The 13247-nt window shown below is 43.2% G+C and overlaps 1 protein-coding gene across 1 annotated transcript; it reads right to left on the reverse strand.

The window, feature by feature from the left end:
• Positions 1-359: 359 nt before the first annotated feature.
• On the reverse strand, positions 360-9232 carry Foxr1 (forkhead box R1). Its single transcript, XM_076841822.1, has 6 exons — positions 9172-9232; positions 2922-2996; positions 2571-2818; positions 2122-2348; positions 815-1053; positions 360-394 (listed from the first exon to the last, which is right to left on the reverse strand). Exons 1-6 carry the CDS (start codon positions 9230-9232, stop codon positions 360-362), a joined length of 885 nt encoding a protein of 294 aa, XP_076697937.1.
• Positions 9233-13247: the final 4015 nt, after the last annotated feature.

The following is a 13247-nucleotide window of genomic DNA, read 5'->3' on the forward strand; positions in this document are numbered from 1 at the left end:
AGGCCAGGCCCATCTTCTGTCCTGAGCTTGGTACACAGCAGATGCTTAATGAATGTCAGTTGATTGAGTTGGTGGCACTTCCAGAGCTGGCTGCTACAAGAGCATCTCCCAACATAATCTTCCTGACCCAGAAAAATGGAAACAGCTCCAGGAGCCTGAAGAAGGATGAGTATTTTCCTTCTCCACATGCTGCCCACTGGGCACCTGAATACCAGGGCAGCCGTACCAGCTCAGAGGGTGCTCCATTTTCATTCTTGGGGATGAACTCCACTCCCACCCTGATCCCCATCCTCAGATACCACACAGACACATATGACTGCTGAAAGAAACTTTAATAGAGCATGGCTGACTCTTGCTTCTTAGAGTTCAAGGTCAAAGAGAAAGGGCATCACATCTGTAAGAAAAGGAAAGAGTTCAGAGAAATCTGCACTTTGTAACTGCTGTTCCGAGTCTGGACTGCTGTCTCGCAGTGAGCCACCTACTCAAGGCTCAAATGCTGCCTTTTCTGAGGCCTCCCTGAATTTCTCCAAGAAAAGTGAAAGTCTCCTTTACACGTCACTCCTGCTCCATTGTGTGATACCATTTTCCCAGGAAGTGGGGTCAATGCAACCCATGGACTGTGTACATCAAGTCCTACACTCTTGAGGAGAGGTCTCTCTTCAGAAAAGCATCACCAGAGGGTCTCAGACAACTGCTGTTTTCCCTGATCCCTACAGAAGATGCCCCGCAGAGTGTGACCTAGGCTGCAAACTCAGCCTTGGGGGTCAGGGTCCTCGGGTCCCCCCTTGGGCCCACACATGACAAGGCTTCACACCTGGCTGGCTCATGCACTGTTGGATACTTTCCAGCCGAGTGGAAGCCAAGGCACGGGCCTCCTCTGCAAAGCGGCGGTGTCCCTCCTCAGTCAACTTCCAGAGGCAGGATCGAGGCCGGGTGCTGGCCTCACCCTGCATACTGACCGGCACTTTCTCAAAGCTGTCTCGAAAACAGAGATTGTGACGGACAGTATTCTTCCAGCCTTCTGGAGCCGTCCGGAAAAAGGGGAAGTGTTGTCTGTGGACAGGGAGGAAAGATAAGGAAAGTCATGGTTTCTTTGGGGGAGGTCCTACTCTCCAGCTGGCTCTCCCCACAGGGGCCTGGAGCCTCAGCTCTTCACAAGGTGGATAATGGCCAGCAGGCCTGGAGTCGGCCTTTGCTGCCTGAGCATGTGGCAAAGCCTCCACCTGATTCATTGCTTATGAGGAGCCCCCTCTTTTGAGCCTCTTAACCCCAGGTTCTTTTTCTCCCCATCCCTTAGGGCTTAGGATGTTGACCAAAGCAGGGACAAAGCAGAATCAGGTCCCTGGTCAAAGGGATATATCAATTGCAGGATTAATATTGAGACATTAGGCTCTTCTAATACTGGGAAAGGGCCCAAGAAACTCCCTCAGACACATGTGTACATGATGATCAAAGTTAAATGCACGCGCACACCTGTAATCCCAGCAACTCAGGTGGCTGAGGCAGGAGGATCACAAGTTCAAAGCCAGCCTCAGCTACTTACTGAGGCCCTAAGTAACTTAGTGAGACCCTATCTCAAATAAATAAATAAATAAATAAATAAATAAATAAATAAATAGATAAAAAGCGGGGGGGGGGGGTGGGGGTGGGGTTGAAGGCAGAGCTGGAAGAGTGGTTCAATGGTAAAGCATGTTGGAGGCCCCAGGTTTAATCGCATGCACACATGCTACTAAATGCAAATCCCTTCTCAATTGGGCTCCCCTGACCCCTGAGGGCACTTGTGTTAGGCAGGAAGGTCATTAGGATTAGCATGGCTGGGGAAACCAAGTTTTATGCCAGCTAATCTTGAGACAGTAGGTAGAAACTGTTAGTAGAACCAATTGAGTCTGTGTTTTAAAGGAGAACCGAGACACAAAAGGCTAGAGTTTTTTTAGACATGAAAGAGGGTAGGAGTGATTATGTTCTTGCACATGGGTGGCAGGTATTCACCTGGGAAAAGAGGACTGGGAAGGCACTCATCCTCAGATCCAGATGAGGAAACTGAGTCAGCAAGCCCAGACCCAGGGCCCTGACCCCTCCCTTCCCCCTCCTCACAGGGCCCCCCCGCCCCCCCACACATACCGAGTGAAACTGTAGATCTGCTGCACGTTGAGGCCACAGGGGGGACTGTTTCTTAATGCCAGGGCAATTAGGTGGAAGTAATTGAGAGGGGGCCGGGACCAGAGCCTCCCCTCCGGGCTGATGGCTTGCCGAAGCCTCCGACTCTGGAGGGGGGCCCTTGTGTGAGGGGACGGGAGAGCCACAGAGGAGCTGTCATCCTGGTCCTTAGCCTCCTCCTCTTCTGGGAGCTAGAGGAGCACAGAGTAGGAACTGGTCCTGACTCCTTGGCCTCAACTCCAGGGTGCAGCAGTCTAGGACCACCATCTGGGCTTGTCCCCAACCCAAGGGTACTAGTCTCTTCTGAACCCATTAACCTTTGGCTGTCCCTAAGAAAACCAAACAGTGACACTTCATTCCTGAGCCCACCCTGCCCATGCCCAAGGCTACCTCACAGCCCCAGGAAGCCATACCTCCCAGTTGCTGGGGGAAGAAGCGAACTGCTTCCGAGGCGGAGACTGCTCACTGGAGGAATGCAGCGATGACTCTGCCCTGGCGACCTCTGAGCAGCTGGCATCCTCCTCCTTTGGGGATGCCTGAGGGGATGGGGGCTCACTCATCAGATCCTCTCCTTTCTTAGATTCTGTAACCTCCAGCTTGCCGGGGGAATACACCACATTGGGGTTCACCCACATCCACAGGTTGGGCTCAATATCTGGACCTGTGCAGAGCAAAGGGAGACTGTGTGCCACAGTTCACTGGCTTTGAGTGTCCCTGGTATCTAGCCCAGGACGCGGAGCCAAGTCAGAGAACCCACCACTCACCGTCTTCATCCGCATTGGGTTTTTTTTCCAAAGGTAGTTTCGGTGGTTCAACTATTCGAAGTTTGTATCTGGCAACTGAAGAAAAGATGGAAGAGAATCAAAATGTTCTAGTATTTCCATTGTGACTCCAGGATCTTGAGCCCTGAAGGTCTCTTGGGAAAAGGTTGTGGACCCTCCCTGGGGAAGGGAATGTTAGACCACTATATTCGACTGGTTTTCCCTTCATTTCTGAACTTCTAACCACCTCACTCTTGTTTTTTTGGTACTGGGAATTGAACTCAGGGGCACTTTACCACTTAGCTACATTCCCTTCCTTTTTTTGTTTTTTATTTTAATTCAGGGTCTCACTAAATTGCAGAGGCACTTGTGATCCTCCTGCCTGAGGCTCCTGAGTCTCTGGAATCCAGGCAGGCACCCCACACGCCCTACTCCTTTTGCATTATTTTCTTCACATATATTGTCCCCAAATGATCTCATGCCATGGTTTCAGCCAATCATCTATAAATACAGGGCTCCCCAATCTTTACCTGTAGTCCAGATTTCTCTGCTAATCCTTAAATAGGACTTCCTATTGGATATCTTTACTTGAGTAGTCTGTGTGCATAGCAAGCACAACATTTCTAAAACTGAATTCCTTTATTTATTTATTTATTTTTTGCAGTCCTAGGGATAGAACCCAGGACCTGGCACATGTTAAGCAGGGAGCTACATCCCCAGTCCCTGAATTCCATTTTCTTGCTCTTTCTCCTATATTCCTTGTCTCAGCAAAAGGTACCACCATCCAACCAGACGTTCAGGGCAGAAACTATTTTGTATTCCTTGCTGTTCCCATGAATGTCATCATATTTCAGACAAATCTGGGTTTTCATTTTGGAAATGATGATATACTTATAGAAAAGTTCAGTAATAAGAAAGGATGCACACTGCTGGGCATGGTGGTACACAACTGTAATCCCAGCAACTCAGGAGGCTGAGGCAGGAAGATCATGAGTTCAAAACCAGCATCATATCGTATGGGCCCCAATCTCCTTAATAAGACTCCTATAGCACAAGAATTAAAACCAAGAGTCAATAAATGGGATGGAATCAATCTAAAAAGTTTCTTCTCAGCAAAAGAAACAATCTGTGAGGTGATAGAGAGCCTACATCCTGGGAGCAAATTTTTATCCCTCACACATCAGATAGAGCACTAATCTCTAGGGTATAAAAAGAACTCAAAAAGCTAAGCACACACACAAAAAAAACCAAAAAACAACCCAATTAACAAATGGGCCAAGGACCTGAACAGACACTTCTCAGAAGAGGATATACAATCAACAAATATATGGAAAAAATGCTCAGCATCTCTAGAAATTAGAGAAATGCAAATCAAAACTACTCTAAGATATCATCTCACTCCAGTCAGAATGGCAGCTATTATGAAGACAAACAACAATAAGTGTTGGGCTGGGGATGTGGCTCAAGCGGTAGAGCGCTCGCCTGGCATGCGTGCGGCCCAGGTTCGATCCTCAGCACCACGTACAAAGAAAGATGTGTCCGCCGAGAACTAAAAAATAAATATTAAAATTCTCTCTCTCTCTAAAAAAAACCAAAAAAAAAAAAAAAACAATAAGTGTTGGCGAGGATGTGGGGAAAAAGGCACACTCATACATTGCTAGTGGGACTGCAAATTGGTGCAGCCAATACAGAAAGTAATATGGAGATTCCTTGGAAATTTGGGAATGGAATAACTATTTGACCCAGCTATCCCAGACTATACCCAAAGGACTTAAAAACAGCATACTACAGGGACACAACCATATTAATGTTTACAGCAGTACTATTCACATTAGCTAAACTGTGGAGCCAACCTAGATGCCCTTCAGTGGATGAATGTATAAAAAAATGTGACATATATACACAATAGAATTTTACTCGGCAATAAAAGAGAATAAAATCACGGCATTTGCAGGTAAATAGATGGTGTTGGAGAAGATAATGCTAAGTGAAGTTAGCCAATCCCAAAAAACAAACGCTGAATGTTTTCTCTGATATAAGGAGGCTGACTCATAGTCGAGTAGGGAGGGGGAGCATGGGAGAAATAAATGAATTCTAGATAGGGAAGAGGGGTGGGAGGGAAAGGGAGGGTGTTAGACCAGAACACAAGAAAAGACCACTGACTCCAATTAAAATCAAATTAAAGCAAGCTTATTATTTCGACCGGCCAGGCTGCCTCTCTCTCCCAAAACAGTGGGAACAAGACAGCACCCAGCTTTCCTGCAGCCCAGCTTTATAGCCCAGAAAGTTACACAAAGGGGGGTTACAAATAACAGAACTCTGACAAGCATCACACTAATGGTAGTTTACATTTTTTTTTTGCTGGCCCCAACATCAGAATTTATGAGGACCATTAGAGCCTCAGAGAGGGTCATTGTCTGGCCAGGGAAGGCCAAGATTTGTGAGGCGTCACTAAAGTTTCAGAGAGGGCTGCTATCTGGTCAGAGAGCCAGGCATGGGTGAGTTCAAGGCATGGGCAGGCATTCCAAGCAGGTTCAGAATTTGCAGTAATTTATAGTAAAGCCGAAATTATCTTTTCATGGCTTTGTGGCGAGATGCCCAATTTTAAGAAAAGATGAGGCTGGGTCTATCAAGGGGGCAGGGGATTAGCAAGAATGGTGGAATGTGATGGACATCATAATTCAAAATACATGTATGAAGACATGAATTGGGTGTCAACATACTTTATATACAAACAGAGATATGAAAAACTGTGGTATATATGTGTAATAAGAATTGTAGGGGCTGGGGATGTGGCTCAAGCGGTAGCACGCTCGCCTGGAATGCGTGCGGCCCGGGTTTGATCCTCAGCACTACATACAAACAAAGATGTTGTGTCTGCCAATAACTAAAAAAAAAAATATTAAAATTCTCTCTCTCTTTCCCTCTCTCTTAAAAAAAAAAAAGAATTGTAATGCAATCTGCTGTCATTTTTTTTTAATCAATTAAAAAAAAAAAACCCAGCATCAGCAACTTAGCGAGGTCCTGTCTCTAAATAAAATACAAAAAAAGGACTGGGAATGTGGCTTAAAAGTTAAGCACTCCCGGTACCAAAAAAAAAAAAAAAAAGAATGTGCACTACATTGCTAATATTTAACACAGTACTACTAGAAAAAGGAAAAAAATAGCAGCAAACAAAGTTGGAAAGGAAAGGCAAAGCTACTGTTATTTGAAGAAAAAATGATTAATATAGATTATAATATTAATAGACAAGTTATTAGAACCATTAAGAATCCAGCAACTTTGCTGCATGTAAGAACATAATAATCAATAGCATTTCTTTATGTCAGCATTAAAACTGGAAAATAATTTTACAAAGGTACTCCTTATAATAACAACAAAAATTATAAAGAATCTAGGAGTTAACTCATAAAAGAATTGACCTTTATGGGGAAAAATGTAATCACTTTTTTTTAGACATAAAAGACTAGAATAGAATAGTGCTAGAGATGTATAGCTCAGTGACAGAGCACTTGCTTAACATGCATGAGGCATGAATTCAACCAGAGCACTGGAAAAGACAGACACACACTCCCTACGTGTCCAGGCTCCCTATGAGCCCTGAGTCTTTGAGCTCAAGTGATCTATCTGCCTCAGCCTCCTGCGTAGCTGGGACTACGGGCACATCACCTCTCTTGACTGAACCCTATCTCAGAAGTACCTCTCAGTCAAAATCTAAATTAACAAAATAATTGCAACCTTCCCACAAACTCATTTATGTACTCCATAAAAATGTACCACCTCAGGCTGGGGCTCAGTGGTAGAACGCTTGCTTTGCACGTGTGAAGCACGGGTTTGATCCTTAGCACCACATAAAAATAAAGATATTAAAAATATTTTTTTTTTAAAAATGCACCATCTTTTGTCTTTCCAGCTAACTCCCTTTCAACCACAACGAGGATCTCACTAACATCACCAATCCATCCATCTATGGCTTCAGAGAACTTGTTTGGCAGAATTGGGTTTAATCAGGGTGGTGGTTTGCCCAAACAAGTTCTCCAAAGCCATGGAGAGGCCAGGGACTTGCCCCTACATGCAAGGGAGTCATGTAACTTTTCTGAACCCAGGGCCTTGTGCACGCTAACATTCTACCAACAAGCTACATCCCCGGCTCTTTTAATTTATTTTAAAAGACTTTATTTTACTTATTTTAATTGTAGTGGGACACAATACCTTGATTTTATTTATTTGTTTTTATATGGTGCTGAGGATCAAATCCAGAGCCTTGAACATGCTAGGCAAGCGTTCTATTCTTGAGCCATAACCCCAGCTCTTTTTATTTTGAGGCAGGGTCTAAGTTACCAGACTGGTCTTGAATTTGCAGTCCCCCTGTCTCAGCCTCCCAAGTAGCTAGGATTACAGGCATGTGCCACTGCACCTGGCTGCCTACTCATTTCCACTGGGATGTCTAACATGGCCAGTGCGTAACTCCTCATTTTCCTCCGTAAACCTTTCCTCAAAAAACCTTTCCCATCTCAGTATTAGACAACTCTAAACTGAATATGGTTATACATACCTGCAATCCCAGCTACTTGGGAAGATGAGGCAGAAGGATCACAAATTCAAGCAAGGACAGTCTGGACAAAAAAGGGCTGGGGAAGTTCAGTAGTAGGGTACCACTAGATTCAATCCCAAGTACTAGGTGGGGGGCAGGAATCTCTTGCGGGGCTCTGAAGAGTCTAGGTTTTTCCTTTTTGTATTTGCAGTGCTGGGGATCTAACCCTGGGCTTCATTCCTGCTAAGTAAGTGCTCTAACACTGAACTACATTCACAGTTCCCAATTTTTATTTTTCTTATACCACACATTCCATCCATCAGCAAATCTAGTTAGTCCTAACTTCTCACCACCTTCTTTGTCACCACCCTGGTCCAGTCTACCATCATGTGTTGTCTGGATTACTGCCATGGCCTAAGTAGTCTCTCTCTCTCATGGGGGAGCAAATATGGCACCCAGGGCCTGATGCATACTAGACAAATGGTGGACCATTGAGCTACATCCTCAACTCTAACACTCTTGAATAAATGAACACATATGAATGTTCACTATCTTTAATTATGGTGGCAAAGTGCTGGAAGCAATTTGGATGTAAGGAGAGTTAGAAGGTCAAAGGAAATATATATATATATATGAGAGAATATTACCCAACAGCCAGAAGCATCAAATTAGATTGTATTTAGAAACAGGAAGAGGGGCTGGGACTGTAGCTCAGTTGGTATAGCACTTGCCTAGCACATGTGAGGCACAGGGTTTGATCCTTAGCACCACATAAAAATAAAATAAAAAGGTATTGTGTCCACCTACTATAAAAAATTAATTAAAAAAAGAAAACAAAAGAAACAGGAAGAGCTCTGGAAAACAAGGTGGAAGAGGCCAGGCATGGGTTGGGAGGCTGAGGCAGGAAGGTCTCAAGTTTAAGCCCATGCTCAGCAATTAATGAGACTCTGTTTTTCAAAAAAAAAAAAAAAAAAAAAAAAAAAAAAAAAAAGGCCTGGGGATGTAGTTCAGTGGTAAAGTGCCCCTGGGCCCAATTCCCAGTACCAAAACAAAACAGAACCAAAACATTTTAAATAGACTAGGGTTTGTACATCAGTGTGGAGGAGATGATGGACGTGGGAGGTAGAGATTGAAGAGGGAAAATCAAGAGTTAACCCAAGCACCTTGTTCCATCAGATGACAAAAAGGTACCATGAATACATGGATGACATTAACTCAACTTTGAGGTCCAAAGAAGGAAAAGAAATTGTAAGACCACAATGGGACAATCATCCATTCAACAAATATTTAACACTTCTAGATCTAGGCAGTGCCCTAAGAGGTGAGGTTACGGCCATAAACAAAATGATAATTTACAAGTTCTTTTAAAGAGATATAAAAATAAGTAAAGCGTACAGTTGGACAAATGGCAAGGATGGTGGGCCAAGGAGAAAGCCTGGGGAGGGGCCTAAGATGCAAAAGCTGGAAGAGCTGGAAGGCATTGTCCCTTGGGTGCGAGTGCTGCCCTGGGCGGGTTTCCAGTCCAGGAGGAAGCCCAGCCCCCCCTGCCGCATGGCGCCCCTAAATGGGCACTGGGGGAGGTTAGCATGCATGGGGGCCTCGGAACCGAAACCAAGCCTGAGGGTGCCGGGCCCAGGAGCAAGGCGCAAAGCCTGACAGTCCTCGGCCCCAACCCAGCCCAGCGGGCTCTCCCATCCCCCGCCCCCACGAGGTACTCACGGTTCTGCTCCGTCAGGGGCAGGTGCGCCGTGGTAAAGGCCAGAAAGGACTCATTCCCCATGTCCCAGTCCAACAATCCTGGGACCTGGCCATGGAGGCTGTCCCAGAAGTCGAGATTTTGGAGTTTGAGGTCCACTTTTAGGGAGAGGAGGCACAGAGCAGCGCGGAGTGGGAGAGAAGAGCGACACCACGCTCGCCCTCGCGCACTTCCTCAAATACCGCGCTGCGCTGGCTTTAGGCGGGAGGTTGCCCAGGTGTGCAGAGCCCTGCTCGAGGCCTCCCGGCTCCTCTCCACTCCACCCGCTAGACTCCAGGAAGTCTTTGCTCAACTCGCTACCCTTGCACGTTGGGGTCTGGGAGGATTAGGCGTCCAGAAGAAATGTAGCCCGGACCATTTATCCTCTCGATATTTGCATACAACTTATTTTATATAAAAGGCATAATGAGCTGGGCGCGGTGGCGCACGCCTATAATCCCACCAGCTCAGGAGGCTGAGGCAGGAGGATCACCAGATCAAAGACAATCTCAGCAAAAGCGAGAGGCTAAGCAACTTAGTGAGACCCTGTCTCTAAATAAAATGCAAAGTAGGGCTGGGGATGTGACTCAGTTGTCCAGTGCCCCTGAGTTCAATCCCTGGCACCAAAAAATAAATAAAGTAAAATAAAATAAATAAATAAAATAAAAAATTAAAAAACTGTAATGATCCCATGATAGTATTCATAGCTACTTTCTAGAAGTTTCCATAGGATTTATGGCTTATTCAAGATTGCATTTTGTAGTAGATGATGGAGATAGGATTAGATTGAATTGTGATTTGATTTTTTTCAAATACTGTTTTTAATAACTTTGAAATCACAGAAAAATCTCGAGAATACTATTAAAATTTTTGTATACACTTTCACCCAGATTCATCAATTAATATTTTATCCATTTAAGTTTTTCTCTTCATATGTATTTATTTATTTATCTTACAGTGCTGAGCATTGAACTCAGGGCTTTGTGCATGCTAGGAACGCCCTAACCCCCAGCACCCTAACCAACAAGTCTTTTTTTTTTAATATTTATTTTTCAGTTTTAGGTGGATACAATATCTTTATTTTATTTTTATGTGGTGCTGAGAATCGAACCCAGTGCCTCACGCTTCCTAGGCGAGCCTGCTACCACTTGAGCCACATCCCCAGCTCCACCTAGTCTTTCATGTAATTTTTTTTCCTGGTCTAGGATTCCCTTAAGGATCAGACACGTGCATTTAATATCCATGACTCTTTGGTTGCCTTTATTATTCTTTTTTTTCCCTTTAGTCACCTTTAATCTAGAGCACAGTCTCAGTCTTTGTAATCTTTTGTAAACTTCACTTTTTTTTTGTACTAGGGATTGAACCCAAGAGTGTTTACCACTGAGCTATACCCTCAGTCCTTTTAATTTTTTATTTTGAGATGGTCTTGCTAGGTTACCGAGGCTGGCCTTAAACTTGCCATCCTCCTGCCTCAGCCTCTAAAGTTGTTGGGATTACAGGAATGTGCCACCATTCCATGCCAATCGTTGGCATTTTTGAAGACCATAGGCTGTTTATTTTATTGATAGAATGACCCTCAGTTTTAATTTGGCTGGTGTTTCCTCATAATTAGAGTTAAATTGCATTTTTTAAAAAAACAAGAATATCACAGAGGTAATGTTTCTTGCTATATTGCTTCAAAAGACTCATGTCAGTTTTTGAAATTTCTTATGTAAATTTCAATCACTAGGTTTAGTGGTATCTGTCAGGTTTTCTTTACAGTTACCTTTTTCCTTTTTTTTTTTTTTGTAATTAGTGCGGAGACACATTGAAATTACCTGAAATCCTGTTCATTAAATTTTAAACCACTAGCATGGTTTATGAATCTTGCCCAAATCAATCATTACTATGATGGTTATTAAATGGTGATTTTTATAAATTTATCATTCTTTCTCCACTTATTTAGTTGGCATTCAATTTCGTTAATAAAATTTTGTAGGAGACCATCGATTAGGCTCCTGCCCTGGACCCAATACACCAAACGAATACAGAGTTTAATCACTGATTAAACTGAACTTTAGTTAATTGCATAGGGCTCTGTAGCCCATTAACCAATTAAGCTGCAACAGATTAGTGGTCTCTGTACCTCATTGCTTTCTTTAAATGATGTCAGATCATGCTGTTGACTGGAGTTCTTAGGAGTTTCTTTGGTTCTGGGAGCTGACAGATTCCCAAACTATCTTTTGCTTTATTTTTCTTTGCTTAGATAAACTCTACTAAATCAATTTTTTTTTTGAGATATAGGAGATGGGGGTGGATTCTGGGAATTGAATGCATTGACTCTTTACCACTGAGCTACATTCCCAGTCCTTTTTAATGAATTTTTAAAAAAAATTTGGAGAGAAAGGGTCTTACTAAGTTGCCCAGGTTGTCCTCAAACTTTTTATCCTCCTGCCTCAGCCTTTCCAGTGGCTGGGATTACAGGTGTGAATCATCACACCTGGCTCTAAGGAAGTTTTTAAAACAATTGTAAGGAAGAGCTATTTCTTCTCACATTTTTGTTTATTTACCCACGTGTGTGTGTGTGTATGTGTGTGTGTGTGTGTGTGTGTGTGTGTGTGTAGGGGGGTGCGCTGGGGGTTGAACTGAGGACCTTGTGCATGCTAGGCAACTGAACTATATCCCCAACCCTTACATTTTTGTTTATTCATTAACAATATTGACTTAGATTTTTTTAATATTTATTTTTTAGTTTTAGGTGAACACAATATCTTTTATTTTATTTTTTTATGTGGTGCTGAGAATTGAACCCAGTGCCTCACGCATGCTAGGCGAGTGCATTACCACTTGAGCCACATCCCCAGCCCGACTTAGATTTTTTTTGAAAAGAGTGGATTATAATCCATTGCCTTTGTTTTTTTGAGACAGAGAATCTACATTTCCCAGGCTGGTCTTGAACTTCTGGGCTCATGTGATTCTCCTGCCTCAGCCTCCCTAGTAGCAGGGGCTACAAGTGTGCACCACTGTATCCTACTGAATATTTGTTCTTATCTTGAATTGTCCCAAATTCGGTCCTTGGTTGAGTAGCCTCCTCTGGTTCCGTGTTATGGCATCTTGGGTTCCCCTATCAGAGCCCTTCTCCTCTGTATTATGATGCTTGTTTCTTGCCTACTAGACAATTGTGTGTGTGTGTGTGTGTGTGTGTGTGTGTGTGTGTGTGTGTTTCTGGGGATTGAACCCAGGGGCACTCTACCACTGAACTGTATCCTTATCCCTGTTTGTTTTTTTATTTTGAGACAGGGTCTCACTCAGTTGCTGAGGCTGGCCTTGAAACTTGTGATCCTCCTTCCGAAGCTTCCCAGGTGGGTGGGATTACAGGTGTGTGCCACCACACCCAGCAATTGCTTCCTTCTTAACAATTTGCTAAGATTATTACTTGAAATACCAATTCTAATAATCATTTTATTCCCTAAGTATAAAAATAATCATGTTTGATATAGACAACTTGGAATATACAGAAAGTACAAATAACAAAAATTATTCTTTGCAGGGTGGGGATATAGCTCAGTTGGTAGAGTGCTTGCCATGCATGCACAAGGCCCTGGGTTCAATCTCCAGCACCACATGCAAAAAAAATCATTTTGTATCATAGAGAGTTAAATATATATACATATTTTATATAAAACATAAAACATTACATTAATTTTATATTTAACTTTATATTTTAATTAAAATGTCTATATTAAAATAAAAATTATATTTTAATTAAATATATTTAAATTTTTTTTCTTTTGCTGTGCTGAGATTTGAACCCAGAGCCTTCAAACACGAGACACATGCTCAACCACGGAGCCATAACTCCAGCCTCAAATTGATTACCTTTTTCTTTATGGATGTTTTGTTTTTGTTTTATTAAAAAGTGTTATTTAACCAGGTGCGGTGGTGCACGCCTGTAATTCCAGTGGATAGGGAGGTAGAGGCAAGAGGATTGCAAGTTCAAAGCAAGCCTCAGCAATTTATCGAGGCACTAAGCAATTCAGTGAGACTCTGTCTCTAATAAAATACAAAATGGGGCTGGGGA

This window comes from Callospermophilus lateralis, chromosome 2 (genome assembly GCF_048772815.1).
Source record: "Callospermophilus lateralis isolate mCalLat2 chromosome 2, mCalLat2.hap1, whole genome shotgun sequence".
Classification (NCBI taxonomy): Eukaryota; Metazoa; Chordata; class Mammalia; order Rodentia; family Sciuridae; genus Callospermophilus; species Callospermophilus lateralis.

Bases quoted from the DNA above. Each gene is read 5' to 3' on its own strand.
- Foxr1 (XM_076841822.1), bottom strand. From the start codon at position 9,232: ATGGGGAATGAGTCCTTTCTGGCCTTTACCACGGCGCACCTGCCCCTG. The intron at 2,819-2,921 runs GTGAGTGGTGGG...TGCTCTGCACAG, and splicing joins ACCCAATGCGGATGAAGACG to GTCCAGATATTGAGCCCAAC. The intron at 1,054-2,121 runs GTATGTGTGGGG...CCCTGTCCACAG, and splicing joins CAGATCTACAGTTTCACTCG to ACAACACTTCCCCTTTTTCC.